This window comes from Melozone crissalis, unplaced genomic scaffold, assembly GCF_028551555.1.
Source record: "Melozone crissalis strain CALT ecotype California unplaced genomic scaffold, PUWL_Pcris_2 ptg000107l_1, whole genome shotgun sequence".
NCBI lineage: Eukaryota > Metazoa > Chordata > Aves > Passeriformes > Passerellidae > Melozone > Melozone crissalis.
The window spans coordinates 1,184,391-1,204,358 of NW_026535884.1; the positions used below are offsets into that span (position 1 = coordinate 1,184,391).

Below are 19,968 nucleotides of genomic sequence, written 5' to 3' on the forward strand. Positions count from 1 at the left end.
AACAGGCCAGGTGCTGCAAAAGTTTCTGGTAGTTTCGGTCCCAAGACGGGCCCGGTCTCGGGGTGGTGGCTGAGCCGGACTCCCATCCCAATTCTGTAATCGCAGGAGGGATCAGCATCCCTCTCCAAAGGGCAGCCTGCAAACCAAAGGCTCCCTCTGCGGGCGGACGGGCAGGGCAGTCCCGGGTGGTCCCGCATTCCGGAGGGGACACAGGGACCCGCATCCCGGAGGGGACACAGGCACCGCAGTTCCCCCGTTACCTGCCCTGTCCGCTGAGCAGTTCCGCAGGGCGGGCTCTCACCGGGGCACGTTCCTGAGCGCCGTGTCCGCCCTGCCCGGCGGTACCGGGCCCTGCGGTGCGGCTGCGTTCCGCACTGGGGCTGTCTGTCCGTCCGGCACCGCCGCAGCGGGGGCCGCGCACGGGGCACGGTTGATACGTTCTACATGGTTCGCATGGTTGATATGGGTTGTATGGTTGATATGGTTGATATGGTTTATATGGTGTATATGGTTGATATGGGTTATATGATTGATGTGGTTGCTTTGGTTTATATCCGCGGTTTGTAGCGCGGCCACAGCGCCGCCCGCAGCCCGGCGGGGCGGCGGCAGCCCCGCAGCTCCGCACCGCACCGCACGGCTCGGCTCGGCTCGGCTCGGCACACGGCGGGCGCTACCGGCCGCCCTTCCGCCCGCCCTTCCGCCCACGGCGGCCGCGGCATCCCAAGGAGCGGCGGCGGGGCCGGGTCGGGGCTGCGGGACCGGCGCCGCCGCTGCAGCGATCGTCGGCGGAGCGGAGCCCGGCGGGGCCGAGGTGAGCGATGCGTTCCGCGGTTCCGCGGCCCCGCGGCTCCGCGAGGTTCTGGGAGTCCGGGAGCTCAGCCCGTCTGTCGTGATGCTCTGTCCGCCGGCGGCTCTCAGCGTTCGGTTCTGCTCGGGGGGCTTGGACTGGGCTATCGGTCGGGCTCCCCGGTCCCGCAATGCTTAGAGACAACCGCTTGCAATCGTGCCTATTTTTTCCCTTTTAAAAATTTTTTTGGTTTTTTTTTTCTTTTTTTTTTACTCCCCCTCTCTCCCCTTCCTCTTTCCCCTTTTTTTTCTTCCCCTTTCCCCTTTTTTTTCTTCCCCTTTCCCCTTTTTTTTCTTCCCCTTTTCCCTTTTTATTTCTTCCCCTTTCCCTTTTTTCTAACCCCCTGGGAATCCAGCAGCTAAACCCCCCTCAGCTGTGTGTTTAGCCAACTCTCGCTGGAAGCTGTGGATAGTTCATGAATATGCACAGGGAGATCGTTTCCCGGGAGGATGCCTCTATAACGAGCTGATTGAGCTGCGCCTGCAGCAGGGCTGCTCTCCTGGGGGAAAAGTTGGGTGCCAGAACTGAGCAGCTTTGTGTCCCTGGCTTCACGGAGGCTTGGCAGAGTCACTGGGGTATTGGCCGTACTCAGGGGTGTTAGCAGGTCCAGCCAGGCAGGATCCTCATCTGCTCAGTGCCCAAAAGATATAAAGAGCGTCATGTAACTAGTGCATGTAAGGGAACCTTCCTGTTTTATACCAGCTTGTGTAGAAATGGACTTTTCCTGTCTAAAAACACTGCACCACTTAATAAGGACATTTCATTGCTTAGCAACAGTCCCAACTTAGCTTGGTCCTTACGGCTCTTGCCATTCAGGTGGTCTCCAAAGATGCGCCAGTAAAGCAGCCCCTGTCCTGGAGGAAAGAATCTCTTCTGTTTCCTCCTTGGTGATATGATGACCAAGCCAAACGAGCAGGGGTCTTGCTACTGCCCAAGTATTTAAGAGCACTTGAGAGACTGGGAGCTGAGTGAAACTGAAAAATTCCAGGCCAGACAAAGCTGGAAGTGGTGGTGGACCCCTCAGGCATGTGTGGGACCTCGTTGATGTATCCTCTGTCACTTGCACCTTTGTTTTGTGCACAGGCATAGCAGCATGCTGGTTAACAACCTTCATTTATGCAATGATTAGAATAGTATTTTGACAGCTGTGCAGAGTCTGCTGGTGTTTAATGTAACACACAAACAAATAAGTTCCTTTAAAGCCAGGCTGATGTCCTCGTCTGCTGCAGCAAGACAGGCTAGCTGAGTGGGGTGAGGACTTGTGCTTTGGAAGAGCAATTCAAATGACAAATAAACACACAGACCTTTTGCTCTCAAAGCCACATCCTGATACACATAAAATTTGCTACCTTAGAAACTCAGGCTCTTAAGAACAATTTCCCCATGAAAATTTGTGTAAGCTTTTGAAACTAGCTGTCTGTTCTCATCAGAGCAACTTTGCTTGGGGACAATATTTTTGTTTCTTTCTCACCAGTAACCTTGTGAAGTGTTGATAAAGATAGAATCCACAGCACCAGCTTCCTTTAATTGCTCTTTTAGACTGTGTATCTAGATGGAAACCTAGCAACATAACAACTGTATTGAAGGAAGATATTTCACTTCTTTTATCACCCTGGATGCATCTTTAGAGGTTAGACTCATCAAACTCATCTCTTTACCCCTTGGAGCCTTATAGCTTGATTCCCTAAGCCTGGAATAAAATAGAACTGAGCTGGTGAATAAGACAACAAAGCTGGAATGGAAATGCTTAATATGATAAAAGATCCATTCTTCCTTTCTTCCTGCTGCCCCTGTGCATACCTGCAATATTCCCATGGGGAAGATGTTCCTCTACAGAGAGAGAATGCTTGTCTAATAGGAAAATGATTTAAGGGGAAACTACCCATCAGCATTTGTGTCCCTTTCACCTAGAGGCACAAGGGGAAAGCTGAGGGACCAATGGCCCAGAGCAGTGTGGAACAGTGTAATATGTGAGAACTGGGCTGGCATTTGGGAAGAGGCATCAGCATCATCCAATCTCCAACTGCCCACAGTGGTGACCACTGGGATTCAGTTTCTGCAATGTACAGGGCAAATTCATCCTTAGGGGTAGGGAAAAACCCCAAACCACAACCCTAAACACAAGCTGAAGTCACTTATACTCTGTCCAGATTTCCCTCACTGGCTATAGTGTGGTGTTTTTAGCTATATTGACAAACACCCTTGTTGTAGAATAGGGCACTTACAGGGAGTCAAAGTGACAATATCTGACTGGCTCTTTGTAATTTGGGGGCACATAAATGAGGGATTTCACACTCTTGAAATTGCTGTTAATTTTTAGATGTTTGGGGGAAATGTGTTTGCTAGGTGCTAAAACTTCTTTCAATACCTAGTGTGTCCTTGGCTGTGCCTCCCAAGATCTTGTGGTTTTTTTCAGCATTAATGAATTAAACATCACAAATGCCTTTGTCACACCAACAGAAGAAGCAGTTAAGTTACAGGAAAACTCTGACCCCTTCTGTATCTCTAATTTCTGAACTGCAAATGAAGTGTTGTTGACAACCTTTATTTTGCAGGAGTTTATGGGGTGGCTGTGATGTGTGTGTATGTAATCAAATCACACGAGAGTGATAGGATGGGTGCATTTCAGTTTGGCACAGGGAGAGGGCATGCACAAGATGCTAACATTTTGCATCCCAAAAAGCTCAGCACATCTGTAATCCTCTTGTGATGCCAGTGCTCCAAGATAAGTGCAGCTTATACAAAGACTTGCCTGTTGGGTATGAGTACTTAATAAACAAGCTTGAGTGAAACTGGAGTGGGATAGAAGTTCATACCCGGGTGCATGTGGAAAATCTGGATAAGCTGTGATTTTTATTTCTGAAGTTTGAACAGGTCCCCTCTGTGAGTCGCAGAGTCTCTGGGTAATGCTGCTGTGGTTTCTGTGCATGCAGTAAATCCTGGCAGAAACTCTCTTCAGCACAAAGTATTTAGCATACAATTGGTTTAATCCTCTAATCTTATCAAGCACTAACATAAATGAGAACTGAACAAATTCATTCATTCTAAAAAATCAAATCCCATTATATTTCTCAGTGTAGTGGCAAAATATTTCTCCTTTTACTTACCTGATTGGCTTATTTTTTTAATCCATTGTTTGTTTAGAGGTATCAGACTATAAATTTGGGTTTAGTGGTGAAACTTAGAGGTAAGCTGCTCTCCCATGGTGAGAGTTTATCTGTGATTTGAGCAGCTGGAGGGGATTTCAGGATCAGAGCAAGGAGTGTGGCCTGAGGGCCTGGTTCCTGGGAGGAAGGAGTTTCCACTGAGGGGGTGCTCCTCACCTCCTTGTGCACTTCTTATTGCTTTTGTGCCAGTCAGGAAGAGCAGAATATGTCTGATAAAAATGAGAGCAGGCTCCTGGTACTAAAGTGATTTCAGGATTTATTATAATAAATGAAAGGCCTAAAGCAGGAGGCCCGAGCTGGGCAGGAGCTGCAGCGCCGGCCTGGGCCTCCTTCAGTAGCAATGGCCCCGATGTCCCAGGGGAGCAGCACAAATTCCCTGGCTCAAATGCCCCTTTTTATCCTATTTTTGTCCCTCTGGATTGGTTTCTGTTTGGATCCTTCATTCACATGAAGGTTTAAGGTGCTTGATTTGCCATTGCAGTTCTGTCCAGGCTGGCTCATGGTGCACTTTACTGAGGTGTGTTCTCACAGAATCACAGAGTAATGAGTCCAATCATCGCGTCCAAACTATGCCCTAACACCCCAACCAGACTCTAGCACCAGGTGCCATGTCCAGGCTTTTTGTAAACACATCCAGAGATGGTGATTCTACCACCTCCCTGGGAAGAGTATTCCAGTACTTTATTATTCTTTTGGTGAAAAATTTTTTCCTAATATCCAACCTATACCTTCCCCGAGGCTGTGTCCTCTATGGGGACATTGAGTACTGTATTTCTTATAACTACCTTTTTAACTGCTTTTTACAGTATAACAACCAAACTAACAGTATATGCTTAACGATCTATCAACTATTTTACAACAGTTTCTAATCTATTTTTAACAATGTCCTTTGCCTTCTTCCTTTCCACACACCTGCCTGTTTCTCTCTCTTTAGAGAGGTCAGCAGTCCTCACGAGGCACGTGTGAAAACTGTCTTTGGCTCTGTGAATGTGTTTTCAGACCTCGTGATGAAGTTGAGCAATGAAATATTAGTTTCTAGAACTTAATCTACCCCCATTCATATACAATTTTGATAACCAAACCAAATTTTAATTCTGTATCTTTTGTTTTAAAGAAAGCAAGCAAGCAGCCCTGGGTGGCTGGGGAGTCACTACTCCACTCATAGCACACACCACTACAAATTCACCAGGTATATATACTGGTTTTAAGCCTACAAAGCATTTTCCAGTGTGCTTATGTTAGTCCAAATCAGGAAATATCAATAATCTGGGATCAGCAATTTCATAATCTTTCCAGGTGGTTGTTGGCTTCCTGTCCTTCTTGTGGCCATCTGGAGGGAGGCCTTACACTGGTGTCTGCTACATGATTTTGTCAAGTGCATCAAGCTTTTTATTATACTTAAGCATTTGTTGCAATATCCCTTTAGCTTTCCCACAGCTTCCTCTATTTTATTCTAAGCATCAGTCATCTTGCTGCCTCATCTCTTTACTATACTTCTATTTTATTCTAAGCATCAGTCATCATGCTACCTCATCTCTTTATTCTAATATACTTCTTCTATTTCAATGCTTTATTTGCCTATTCAGTCAGAAAGTTTCAAAACTGTTCTTTGTAGTTATCCAAGGAAATGGGATCTACTTTTGACACAGCAGATACAAGCATTTGCTGATTCCATTGCCAGTTGACACGAATCACAAAAACGTTTTTCACACCCGTGATACTGCAGAACAGGCTATCTCTTTAAATGATTGATTGAACACAGATTTACCTGAGTTCATTCATCTTGTTGTACCTTCACCAGGGTGAATTTTCTCTCAGTTCTGTCCTTGCCTTTGCTGAGGGCTGGATCCTGCCTCTCTCCTCTTTCAGAGCAGCACCTCATATCGTGAATAGCTCTGCTGCCTTCTGTGAGACTGTTAAAGAGGAAGGCTGTGGTGCCTGTGACTCAGACTAATGCAAATCAATTTAAAGGACAGATTAAGTGCAGTGTGGGTATGGATTGCAGTGTCTGGCCTGTCATGAATAATTCAGGACTATGGAGGAGACATAAGTGCTTAATCCAGCTCTAAGTGAAGTCAGCAAAAGACTTTCCATTGACCCCCGTCCAGGATATGTTTCAGCAAAGCTTAACTACGTGTGAGTTTGTAAATTTTCCCATTGGTAGCAGTGTGCTGCAGGCGTGGGCTACAACAACTGTCTGCACTAGCATCCAGCTGAATGTTATTTATGACCTGTTATACTGTCATTGACCATCCTCTGCAGCACCTAAGGGAAGCTTTCTGAGGTCTGAGCGTGGCTATTGAGTCATGATTTTATAGCCTTGAAAACCAGAAAAGATTAATAACTGGAGTACTGCACCATTAACAGGAGAAAATACAGGTTGGAAAAACAAGCTTCAAAGGTACAGTCTGATGTATACGCTGCAAGCCATTTCGTTCCACATCCAAACTGAATTTTATTTCCAAGGCCATCCCTTCTTTTTCTCCCCATCCTAACCCTTGCTTCTCAGCTCTGCCCTTTCACACAGGGCTGAGAGATGGATGTGGTATTTTCAGATTCCCATGTGGCAGGAAGGAGATGATGAATGTGACTCCATGTTCTTCGAAGGCTTATATTATATTATATTATATTATATTATATTATATCATATCATATCATATCATATCATATCATATCATATTATGCTATACTAAAAATATACTAAAGAATAGAGAAAGGATACTCTAAGAAAGCTAGAAAGATAATAATGAAAAACTTGTTGCTCTCCAGGGTCCTGACACAGCTGGGCTGTGATTGGTCATTAAATAAAAACAATTCAAATGTTGGATAAACAATCTCCAAAGCAGCAAAACACAGGAGAAGCAATGAGATAATTATTGTTTTCATTTTTCTCTGAGGCTTCTCAGCTTCCCAGGAAAAGAAATCCTGGCAAAGGGATTTTTCTAGAAAATATGACAGTGACAGATGGGCAGCTGAGCTGTGGTCTGGGCTGGTCTTTGGTCCATTGCATGCTTGTCTCTGGTATCAATGTGCTTGTGCACAGAGCCTGATAGAAAAGCTGCAGCATCACAGGGAGCTGTAAAACACCAGTCTATGACAACTGGAAACAAGATATATCAGCAGGTAAATGTTTCGTCCCCTGTGGCAGTGCTTATGCCAAAGAAGCAAAGCTTCATTCCTGTAAATCTGCTGTCTGGAGCCAGTTCCTTGATGCACGTTTCCTCACAGAGACTGCAGAGTTCATAGCATGGGTTTGTGTGTAAGTGGCACAGGAAAGCATCTGGCCTTGTTTAGATTCCAATAACAGGGGACTCTACTGTAAGTAGCAGACAAATAAGTTTTTTATGACATTTCCTTTACAGACCTCTTGCATTCTCTTGTAATCCTGATGTGTTGGGAGGGAGATAATTCCTTCTGGACCCAAATCTTGGTTTCTATGCAGCTAAATTAGTTCCTACATGTACACCACCCTGCCGACATGCTCATTTATTTGGTTATGTTGCAGATCCTGGTGCTGTTTGCATTTCCATTTCTTTGGCTGATTCGGGAAGTGCCTTCAGTTACTTTCCTCTTGTTCTCAGCCAGCAGCCTGGTTTTCAGAGGGCCAGACACAGTTCCACAACCACACAGGGCTGTGGAGTGTGTCCTTTTGAAAATCAATTTACAAATGTCTTTTCAAAAATTGTCTGTGTTTCCTTGTGAAGGGGAATCCCAGGAGTCTTTAGAACAAGGCAGGTTGAGAAAGGATAGAAATCTCAAACTCCAAAATATGAGAGCAATTCAGAGCAGATGATGTGCTTTGCCTCAGGAAAGCTGGAAAAACTAACAGTACAGCCACAAATATTTCTTTCATTTTTGTGTTTTAACTGCAGGACTTCGTCCTTAGAGATAGCACAAGCAGCATCTCACCCTGTGAACATCTGTCTGAGAGTGTGGGATGGAGTAAGAAGTGGCTGAAATGCTTTGATCCTTCCAGGTGGCATTTTTGTCCCTTTGGGTTGGCTGCTTGCCGCTCACAGCAGCTCCTGTGCCTGTGGATCTCTGCATCTTTGGTGGTAGAAAAGGAATAAGGACAATGGTGATGTTTGCCTCTTTCTGAGCTGCTTCAGGTCAGACTCCCGGGTCTGTGCTGGGAGGAGGAGAAGGGAGCAGAGAGGAGGGACATTCCTGCTGGCTCAGCTCAGTTCTGGTGGCCTCAATCTGTATCCTGGAGACGTGGCTCCACTGGCAGCTTCTGGGAGCTGTTGCAAGCAACATTTCCGTCTCTTGCACGGTGACTAACAGGAACCAGCTCCTGGTGTCTCTTGTTTGTATTAGGAAGCATCCTGGACTTTCTCTGATGTGAAAAATGCGGATTTTATGATTGGCTTTTGGCAAATATTAAAATTAATATTATATGTGTTATGTCAGAAAGTGATGCTGGGTTAATTTTCTTAAGTAGTGTGTTAAATATAGTTTTAGGTTACAACATAATGTTAAAATAGAAACTATGCTATGTAAGATACTTCTTTTTAAAGAAAGAACTCACAGCAAGGTAGCAGCCACAGGACACCTAAATCTTTCAGAGAAAGAGAATTTATTGCTCCATTATCAGAAGAAATGAACTTCTTCCTGCCTTGCTCAGCCATGAAAACGCTGGTTAGGATTCAGAGGAAGAAGCTGACACTGCCCAGACAGAATCCTGTGGTTGAATGGAATTTCTGCATCATGTATGAGGTGTATGAATATGCAACAGGCTGTTGCTTTTAAGAGTTAATCCTCTGTTAACGTGGGTCCTTTTCCGGGCTTATTTTGCCCAGAAAGGAGTACCTGGACTGTCTGTAACTCTTTGTTTTTATTGTCTCATATTATCCTAATCCAAAATTTCCAAATTATTATTACTCTAATTATATTACTATTTTTATAACCATTTCATTACTATTAAACTTTTAAAATTTTAAAAACAAGTGATTCGCATTTTTCACATCTGAGATGATTGTGTCATCAAAGCCTGTCTGCTTATTCTGAATCCCTGCCCCCTCCTCTGCTGATGGTCTGCAGGGCTGTGCTTATTGAGCTGTTGTAATATTTAATGTGAGTTTCTGCATGGCTGGTGCAGCTGGCAGTAAGCTTTAACTCATTGTGCTGGCAGGGGATCTGCTGACCTGCTGCTCAGGCACTGAGGCTGCTTGTCTTGTGTGAGATTGATGGGGGTAGGATGGTCAGGACGGACGGACACGAGAGATCTCTGCAGCCAGGTCTGGAATTTGGGGTTTATTGCAAAGGGCCCTGCTGGGAGCTGCCAGCCACAGCTCAGAGCAGGCCTGAGAGAAGAGACGGGGAGAGAGGATGAGAGGGTAAGAGAGCAAAAGGGTAAGAGAGTAAAAGGGGTAAGAGCATAGAAAAGTAAGAGCTAAGAGTGCGAAGTTCCCATTACAATACAATAAATCTTCTGTGCTGAATATTCTAATTCTCACTAACCAATCTAGTACAATATACAAATCCCATAGCATTTCCATATAGCCTGTAAGAATCATTACATCACCATACTGTGCTACATTTTAAACTCTAAAAACTCCTCTTTGGGCCCCTTCTGCCAAGCTAGGAGAGTCTGCTCTGACCCTTGGACCTGTCTGCAAGCAGAGGGAATTGTTTCATCAAAAGGGGATTACCTTCAGCCAGCCACACCATTGTTTTCCAGTTGTTCAGGAACTAAAAGATCTCAAAGCTTGCTTTCATTTCAATCTCGCTTATAGTTTCCATATTCTCAAAATCTTTTGCCAGGCAGTCATATTTATAAGGCTTTCCTGTTTCATCTTCCCCAACAGTCTTGTCTTCACATCTTCCCCTCAAGAAGTTTTCCTTCTGCTCTGAAAAACCCTGTGCTTCCCCAGGTCCTGCTCTGGACCAGTGAGCCGTGTGGCACTGGAGGCTCCTCAGCCTCTGGATATTGCACATCTGCTTCCAGATTTCTCACTGATTCTTGGAAGGTGAAATAGCAGTGAAATAGTAATTCCACAAGCTCTGGTTTTCATGAGAGGAGAGCAGGTAGCTGCCTCTGTTTGGGAGAGAAAGTGTGGAAGGTAAGAAAGATATAACCTGCTTAGATCCCACTTTTCAGGCTGCTGCAAGCTGCTCTGTGGGTCCCTCCTGATCCAGTAGTTAGTTTTCCATGGGCCACTATAACACATGGTTTGCTGCAGTTATTCTCACTCAGCTGTAGCGACTGCCAGGATAAATTCCCACCCAGAATCCACCCTCACATTCTGAGAAATAGGAGAGACTGTGTCTGTGCCACTGATGACATCAGCTCAGTGCATGGAGCTGGAATGGTGCGCAAGTATTTCAGTATTCCTGCTGTTCCCTCATTTGGGAATGTGCCACAGATCTCCCATTCCTCTCAAGCTGGTGTGTAGAAAGCCCTTCTGAAAAAGTGAATGTGGCTAAAATAAAATAAAAATAAAATAAAAATAAAATAAAAATAAAATAAAAATAAAATAAAAATAAAATAAAAACGAGCTGTGTCCTCACTGCAGATTGCAGCCTTACAACCTTCCTCTTCCAAATCTGCTATTTTCTGATGGCAGTAAATTGCAGCAGTGAAAAATAAGACCTTTAGATGCATTAGATCAAAATGGGGAGCACCTGGAGTGAGACACTGTGACCTGCATGATGTGACACCTGCAAGTGGGACTTTGTGCCTGTTCCTCAGGTCAGAGCACAATGAGCAGAGCTGGCTAAATACACTCTTCAGGTGGAGCATCTGTAAGATTTCCTTTTAATCTTCCTTTTAACCTCGTTGTACTTTTTTAAGTTGGAGTGGCAAGAACTGGAGCTGGAACAGCTGCCTGTGCTGTGCTTGGCAAGAAGGTCTGGCAGGACAGGTTGGAATTCCTCTGCAGCAATCCCAGGGTGTCAGGGCACTGAACATGCATGGTTTGATGTCAGCAAATCTTGGTGACCTTTGTTTTTGAAAAGTGACAGTTCCAGTACTTTAAAGCATGTGTTTTGGGGCAGTTTACTGGGTTCCTTTTGGTAATGTGTGTGAAAAACGCCAATCACTTGTTTTTAGAATTTTAAAAGTTTAATAGTAATAAAACGGTTATAGAAATAGTAATATAATTAGAGTAATAATAATTTGGACAATTTGGACTAGGACAATACGAGACAATAAAAACAAAGAGTTATAGACAGTCCGGGTAACTTTTTTCCGGGCAAAATAAGCCCGAAAAAAGACCCACATTAACAGAGGATTAACCCTTGAAAGCAACAGCCTGTTGCATATTCATACACCTCATCCATGATGCATAAATTCCATTCAACCACAGGATTCTGTCTGGGCAGTGTCAGCTTCTTCCTCTGAATCCTGATGGTGTCTTCAGGGCTGAGCAAGGCAGGAAGAAGTTCATTTCTTCTGATAATGGAGCAATAAATTCTCTTTCTCTGAAAGATTCAGGTGTCCTGTGGCTGCTATCTCACTGCAAGTCCTCTCTTAAAAAGAAGTATCTTACATAGCATAGTTTCTATTTTAACATTTTGTTATAACCTAAAACTATATTTAACACAGTACTTAAGAAAATTAATACAGCATAGCTTTTTAACATAACACATATAATATTAATTTTAATATTTGGTCTCTGGTATCAGCTGACACTGACCAGACAGAATCCTGTATTTGAATGGAATTTATGCATCATGTATGAGGTGTATGAATATGCAACAGGCTGTTGCTTTTAATGGTTAATCCTCTGTTAATGTGTGTCCTTTTTCAGGCTCATGCTGCCCAGAAAAAGGTACCCAGACGTCCGTAACTCTTTGTATTCATTGTCTCATATTATCCGAATTCAAATTGTCCAAATTATTATTACTCTAATTATATTACTATTTCTATAACCATTTTATTACTATTAAACTTTTAAAATTTTAGAAACAACTGATTGGCGTTTTTCACAGTTAGGCAAGTCTTTTCTGAAGCATATCAGAGACTCAGCTTGCTTGTTCCTGTTTGCACAAACCCGGAATTGCCACACACCTGAGTGACAGCAGAGCTTATCACCAGCACAAGCCAAGTAACTTGAGCAGTAAACATGGCACAGGGCTGCGAGGCATGTTGTGAGATATTATAACCGAGACGCTGCTTCTGACACCTACAATCATTAGTTACAATAACCAGGAGCAAATTATTTTATCAGGGAATTAATTTTCTTTGGCAGCGACAAGCGTGTTAGCAAAGTGCTCATGCAGGCATACCTCTGCAGCAATCCCAGGGAGTCAGGGCACTGAACATGCATGGTTTGATGTCAGCAAAGCTTGGTGACCTTTGTTTTTGAAAAGTGACAGTTCCAGTACTTTAAGGCATGTGTTTTGGGGCAGTTTACTAGGTTCTTTTTGGTAGTGTGTGTGAAAAATGCCAATCACTTGTTTTAAAAATTTTTAAAAGTTTAATAGTAATGAAATGGTTATTAAAATTGTAATATAATAAGAGTAATATAATAAATAATTATAATAAATTTATAATAAATATAATAACAATAAGAGTAATAATAATTTTTGACAATTTGAATTAGGACAATATGAGACAATAAAAACAAATAGTTACAGACAGTCTGGGTACCTTTTTCTGGGCAAAATAAGCCTGAAGAAGAACCCACATTAACAGAGGATTAACCCTTAAAAACAACAGCCTGTTGCATATTTATACACCTCATACATGATGCATAAATTCCATTCAAACACAGGATTCTGTCTGGGCAGTGTCAGCTTCTTCCTCTGAATCCTAATGCTGTCTTCAGGGATGAGCAAGGCAGGAAGAAGTTCATTTCTCCTGATAAGAGGGCAATAAATTCTTTTTTTTCTGAAAGATTTAGGTGTCCTAAATAAATGAATGTGGCTGCTATCTCTCTGTGAGTCCTTTCTTTAAAAAGAAGTATCTTACATAGCATAGTTTCTATTGTAACATTTTTTTTTATAACCTAAAACTATATTTAACACACTACTTAAGAAAATTAACCCAGCATCACTTTCTGACATAACACATATAATATTCATTTTAATATTTGCGAAAAGCCAATCATAAAATCTGCATTTTCCACAATTTGTATGGTGTGAATTTGGCTCTCCTTGAAAAGCCAATCATAAAATCTGCATTTTCCACAATTTGTATGGTGTGAATTTGGCTCTCCTTGTGGAGGTTGGATATCCCTCACCAGCACAAAGGTTACATTGCACAGGGATGGTTATGCTTGATGATACAGCTCAAATTATACTTGCAGAACACAGGTTTGTTGCCCACAGCCCCCATTTTTGCCCTCAGAAAGATTTGGCACCTTGTGTGTCGAACTAAGCACCCAAAATAAATGTCTGCTTCTTCCTTCATCTCCTGAGCTCCTGCATCTGTCAGAGGCAGACTACACCACCCCCTCCTTCTCTGAGATGCTGGGGAAGATTCAGTTCAGCCTTGTTTCTCCAGCCCTCAGACTGTGTCATGACAGGCAGTGTTAAAAAGCTCACGAGGAAATTAATAATTCTGCCTGTGAGGCAGGCATGAGTGGCATGCAGGAAATGAGGCATGAGACCACATGCTGAATGATGAGTGGAGAGAGCAGGGCAGTGAATACCTGCTGGGTTTGGGGAGCATCATCATTGCATGCTCTGGTGGAAGCCTGAGTCCTTGCCTTGGACACTGAGCCTGGAGGCGAAACTACACTGCAGAGCATTTACAAAAGAGGGGACAAATTAAGGATGCTGTATTGGGCCTGAATTTGGCATTTCCTGACTGGTGAGTGCTTGACTTTGCAGCTGATCTTTCCACGCTGTTTTTGGCATGCAATTATGAGTAGATCTAATCAGTGTTTGTCAGAGCCTGGAATAGCAGGTGGGTGCATGCAGAAGATCCTCAACATATGCTGAGAGTGCTCTAAGCAGCCTTTGTCCAGTCCGGAAGCTGGTTGAGAGATGGTAGAATCATTTAGGTTGGAAAAGATCGTTGAACCTAATCATTTAAAATCATTGATCCTTCTGTTTCCAGCAGCTCTTATCTTAGCAAGGGTTTAAAAGTCCCTGTAAGGTGGGAGAGGGGTGGAAGAGTCAGCAGTGGAAGGGAACAACTGAGTAAGAGATGAGGGTGCATGTGCCTGTGCTTGATTTCATAAAAGCTTGAGATCAGATAATCCTCTTTCCTATATACAGCCCTGCCTATTGTCTTGCTTTTTGTGGGCAAATGGAATTATGGACTGTAGAGCTTTTATATCTATACATCTATATCTATATATATCTATATCTATCGATCTATCTAAAATATATATTATCTATATAATATATAGATAATATAATATATATAATATATATAATATATATATATTATATATTATATATTATATATTATATATTATATTTTATAAATATAAATATATATATATATATGTATAAAATAATTTTGTTGAACTTTCTTCCCAGCAAACACATATTCATATCATTACACTGTAATTCCAACAACTCTGTGCTGCTGGAGCATTCTGATATCATTCTGATCTGCAAAGTGCCTGGGGTCTGGCAATGTTTTTCTGCATCTTACTAAAGGATTTAAAGCAAGTGGAAAGGGAAAAGCAAAGCACACAGAAAGAAAATAGATTAAAGCCTGGTTGTTGTGCTGTGCTTGCAACTGGGAAAGTGAACCTGCTTAACTAATAATGGTGAGCCAGCTCAGCCAGCAGATCAAACCAGTGCTTTTGAGCAGCATGTGCATCTCTGGGCTCGTATCCCACTGAAACAGCTTCTTGATGTGTTGTATCCTCAGGCACAGCTTCTGGTTTGTGGCTGAATTAAGTCAATGTTTCAAGAAGTATTATAGGAGATTCAGGGTGAGGTGTCCATGGCCTGCTTGACTTTTCCAGGAGTGCAAGACTTATGAAAGTCAGACTTCCAATTGGAAAAAAAAACATATCTAATTCTCCCTATTGTTTTGTTTAAGAATTCATGAACAGTAGTCTGCGCTGGGAAAGGGACTCCATGCTGTCAGTGATAGCTGTCTTGATCAGGGAGAATGGGATTGTATTTGCATTGCCCTCAGATGAAGGAAGGAATGATGAATCTGAGTCCATATTCTCAGAAGGCTAATTTATTATTTTATAATACTATATTATGTTTAAGAATACTATACTATACTATACTAAATAATACAGAAAGGATACTTACTCAAAGCTGAAAAGGTAATAATGAAAACTTGTGACTCTTTCCAGAGTCCTGACACAGCTTGGCCCTGATTGGCCAAAGAGTGAAAACAACTCACAGCAGAATGCAATGGAACAATCACCTGTGGGTAAACAATCTCCAAACACATTCCACATGAGCACAACGCAGGAGAAGCAAATGAGATAAGAATTGTTTTCCTTTTTCTCTGAGGCTTCTCAGCTTCCCAGGAGAAAAATCCTGGGTGGAGGAATTATTTCAGAGAATGTGAATGCTACAGAACAGGGACCTGAGAAAGCCCTTCTTGGTTGCATTTCAAAATTAGTCTTCTGGATTAGTCTCAGTGATTCAAGTGTAGAGCCAGACTGTTGTGCTGTGTCCTGGTGTCCCTGTGGAGCTCTGCTTTAGTGTGGTACATTAATGCTGCCCTCCAGTTGTTCTGTGTGCAGCTCTGTGTCACAGGGATGTGGCTTTTACCAGGACCAGATGCTCTTAGGATAATTTGGAAGCATGAAGGCTATTTCTCTGCCCCTTATAGGAGCTCCTTGTAGCTATCAAAGGGGCTTAAAGCTGCTTTTGGTAGAAATTCCAGAAGATTTCAGGAGCACAAAACAGCTAGCCCTGCTGTGAATGCTCTGCACATGGGAGAAACCAGTGTGAAGTTTGATTATTTTGTCAATGAGAATGTCCTATATTACAGAAATTGTCTTTCCCTCCCTTCTAGAACTGAGCTTCCTTTCCTTTTTTCTTTCTAGCTTGGTGCTGCACAAGGCTTCCTTTTTCCTGTAGGAAGAACAACTGGGTAATTGAAATGGAACACTAGTGAGGATTTTTTTAATGTGAAAGTCAGCATTAATTAGTCCAGTCGGGTGTAATTAGCTTCCTCATCTGTCACTGCTTCTCTCCAACTTGCCAATGACTTCCTTTCTTCTCGATGCCACTGGAAAAGAGCTGTCTTGTGGGAGCTGCATGGGTGTTTTCCCTGGTTGAGGTGCAAGTGAATGACAATCCCTGTGGGGCTGTTGGGGCTTGAGCTGGATCTCGCTTGCAGGAAGCCTGTTTGCTTTGGAAATAGCAGAGGGAAGCCCAACAAATCTATATGCCTACCCAAAGCAGCTGAATCAGTGCCTCTTTTCTAAAGAAACAGTCCCAGGGCTCCAAGGAGTTCTCTAATCCTCTGCCTCTTTCAGCCTGGTGCAGGCTAAGCTTGCTCAGAAGTGAGGCAGAGCTTTAATGAAGGCTGCAGGATTAAGTTCTCTGTGTGCATCCTGCAGCTGAAAAAGTAATTGGGCCATGATTCAGTGCTGAGAGTCTCTGGATAGCATAAGAAGTGATGGAGGGAAAACAGGCCAGCCCTCGAGTAAAATTCAAGCAGAAAAAAAAAATGCATTTCAATCCCCTTCTGGATGATTTGAGGGTTTATCTCCCCCACCAGTTCAATTTGCCGTGTTTTGGGTTGGATGGGCTGTCATCCTGCTCCAGGCAGGATCTGGGGAAGGTGGCAAAGCCAGATGAGTCCCAAGGGCAGTTCCAAGTGTGCCATGTCTGGCTGTGGAGCTGAATCAGCTCTCCTGAAGGGGGTTCAGAGCTGTGGGTGCAGAGGGAGGCTGGCACTGCTGGGCACAGTCCAGGTGCCACCCACCTGCCCGTGCCTCTGTCCCACACCAAATCTTGATCCTTCCCTGACTCAGTTCTCTCTCTGGGGCTTCTGCAGAAATTTCTGTGCTGGAGTTCACACCAGTGCCAGAGTTTGTGCCAGTCTGCAGCCAGAGTGTAGCACATGTTGGTCACCAGACATTATATAATGGTGCCCATGTGTTACAAACTGGGATTTGCAGTCCAGACCATGACAATTGATGGACAAATCAGAGGGAGATACCTTAGAACTGATCTCATCCCTGAGTTGAGGATTTAGCTCTTGGTTAAGAAAGAAGATGGTGTAATCCCTTTTCTGCTGCCTTATTATTAAGTTGCTCTCCCTCATTTCCCTTTCTTGTCATGTGCAGGCTCTTCTGTCTCAGGATAAGAATCTTTTCCCTCCTTCTCCTCAGTAACTCAATAAAATGGGAAATTATTATGGCTCTTTACCTCTCTTTCTAAAGAGAGAATACATATCCTTTTTTTCAATTTTCACAGTAACTCCATTCCCCAGAGCAGAGGGAGAAAAGTCAGCTGTAGAGGGGAGCTAGCTGCAGGTACACACCAACCTGCCCAAGTGGGATGGGTGAGGTTACACCTGAGCTCCTGCAGCATCAATCTACACTAATGTGGAGTTCTAGCTTGGCTGTCCCTTAGAGGCTGAAGGGTAACAGTCCCTGGCAGCTGAGTGATGGATGGGGGTCACACACCAGCCATAGGAAAGAGCATTATCTTCCTCTCCTTAGACTTGAAAATAGATTTCCCCCAGTTATTTATAGCAGTATTCATCTTCCCCACGAAGTGTGCATGTGTGTGCACACTGAGCCAGAAGCACACACACACACCCACACCTGCACCCCACACTTGCACACATCAACCCCTCTGAAAACTCACTGGATGCCTGGGAAAGGTGAGCCCTGTGAGCTGGCTGCTGTGTTTGGGGGTCTGGTTAGGAGCAAAGCCATAAATAGCTGAGGAAAATGTATTGGCAGTTCTAAGGAGAGGAAGATAGCACTCCTTTGCATTTTGTACCTGGTAGCATGAACCATTCCTGGATGTGAGAACCAGGTTAGCTAATTAGGTGTTCATGCTGCTGCAGGGTGAGCAACATACTGTGAATCCCTGCAGTCTCCTTGCCTGGTGCTCCTGGAGAATTCCTCTGACACAGTACTGGGCTCTGGGGCTGTCACTTGAATTTCTCCCTCTCTGGTTCCTCTGCCAGGCAGAGTGGGATACCCCTTGACAAGGCTGTTGTTTCAGAGGCTGCAGCAGATCTGTGGGGCTTGGAAGGAGTGATGCTTTCCTCCTGAGGGAACTGGAGTGTCCTGGCTCTGCTGCTGTGAGTCTGTGGATTCACAGCTGTGCCTGTGACACCACTGCTGGGTCTTCTCTATCTGTGAGAAGCTGCTACTGACTGCTCTTCTCTGTGTGCAGGTGCTGGACATGGACACAGAGGATGACCCGTTGTTACAGGATGCCTGGCTAGAGGAGGAAGATGAAGAGGTGGCCTTCAGCTCCCGGAAGAGGCGCGAGGGTGCTCTGTTGTGTGGGAAAAGCCTGTGCAGGGTCAGGCCCCTGTGTGTCACACTGCCTATGTCTGGCTTCTGGAATATTGTTGGCTGGGTGTTCACCAACCCATACTGTGCTGGCTTCATCCTTTTCCTGGGCTGTGCCATCCCTGCCGTGCTTGCTGCCGTCATGTTCCTCCACTACCCCGCCCTGGACATCGACATCTCCTACAACGCTTTCGAGATCCGCAACCACGAGTCCTCGCAGCGCTTCGACGCCCTCGCCTTGGCCCTCAAATCCCAGTTTGGCTCCTGGGGCAGGAACCGCCGGGACCTGGCTGACTTTACCTCAGAGACCCTGCAGAGGCTCATCTTCGAGCAGCTCCAGCAGCTCCATCTCAACGCATCCCACCTTGGTGTCAGCACGCGGGTGAGGCGCAGCCCCGCACAGGGCAGGGCGAGCTCCCTGCAGCCACAGCCCCATCCAAGCACAGCAAACCAGAGCTCCAGAGTGGGGAGGGGAGCCCCACGCTGGGACTACTCCAGCAGCTACATCAGTGCTAACACGCAGACTCATGCTCACTGGCGCATTGAGCTCATTTTCCTGGCTCGGGGCGACGCTGAGAACAACATCTTCACCACGGAGCGCCTGGTCACCATCCACGAGGTGGAGCGCAAGATCATGGACCACCCTCGCTTCCGTGAATTCTGCTGGAAGCCACATGAAGTCCTGAAGGACCTGCCCCTGGGGTCTTACTCCTACTGCTCCCCTCCCAGCTCCCTCATGACCTACTTCTTCCCCACGGAGAGAGGAGGGAAGATTTACTATGATGGCATGGGGCAAGACCTTGCTGACATCCAAGGTGAGCTGAGGGCTGCGGGCAAGGGCTGGTATGCTCAAGGATTGCCTCTCCTCATGTTCTGTCAGGACCCAGGGCATCCCTCTGGCTGTCCTGAGCAGCCTGGACCCCTGCCAGGGGCTCAGAGACCCTGGCACAGAGCCCAAAATGCCCCTGTGCTTTTGATTATGACCCATGGAGCCAGTTACCAATCTTAGATCAAAACCTGCCAGCCATGATGAATTAAGTAGAATGATAGTGAATTTATCACAAGGAGAAAAAGTAGATTTTGGGGTTTTTAGAATGGGGATTTGGGGGGCAAGATGGAAGGATCTCGGCATGTCCAGCCTTTCTCCTTCTTCTTGGCCTCCATCTTGTGCAGTGATGTTGGCACTTACAGATTGGTTTAGAGTAGAAGCTCACTGTCTAACATAGGTGATAGGTATTGGACAGTAATTGTAAACATTGTACATGTAGTTTTTAGTATAAAGACATAACACTGCCCCAGGGGCAAGCAGAGTGCCTGGAACTGCCTTGCTGGATTGACCTTGGCAGGACAGGAGAAAGAATTTTATAGGTAAGATACAATAAACAACCTTGAGACTGAGAAATGAAGAGCCCTGACTCCTCCTTCCAGCACCAGGCTGGGAAAAGAGACTTTCCAACTTTTCTCAGGGTCACTCTGAGCAGATAAAGATCCCAGCAAGGTTCAGGCAGTCAGTGGTGTGCAGCTAAGAGGAGTGACTGCCTTGTTTGGAGAGGAAGATGCTGCTGGGCTGTGCCTGGAGGAATTGTCTTTTCTG

The 19,968-nt window shown here is 44.7% G+C and overlaps 1 protein-coding gene across 1 annotated transcript in view; it reads left to right on the top strand.

The window, feature by feature from the left end:
- The first annotated feature begins 745 nt into the window (after nucleotides 1-745).
- The window catches only part of DISP3 (dispatched RND transporter family member 3), a 41,456-nt gene continuing 22,233 nt past the window's right edge, over nucleotides 746-19,968 (top strand). Inside the window, exons 1-2 of the mRNA XM_054292147.1 lie at nucleotides 746-811; nucleotides 18,253-19,189. Of these exons, the coding sequence (XP_054148122.1) occupies nucleotides 18,262-19,189 (928 nt within the window). The 5' untranslated portion in view covers nucleotides 746-811; nucleotides 18,253-18,261. The remainder of the gene's footprint in view (nucleotides 812-18,252; nucleotides 19,190-19,968) is intronic.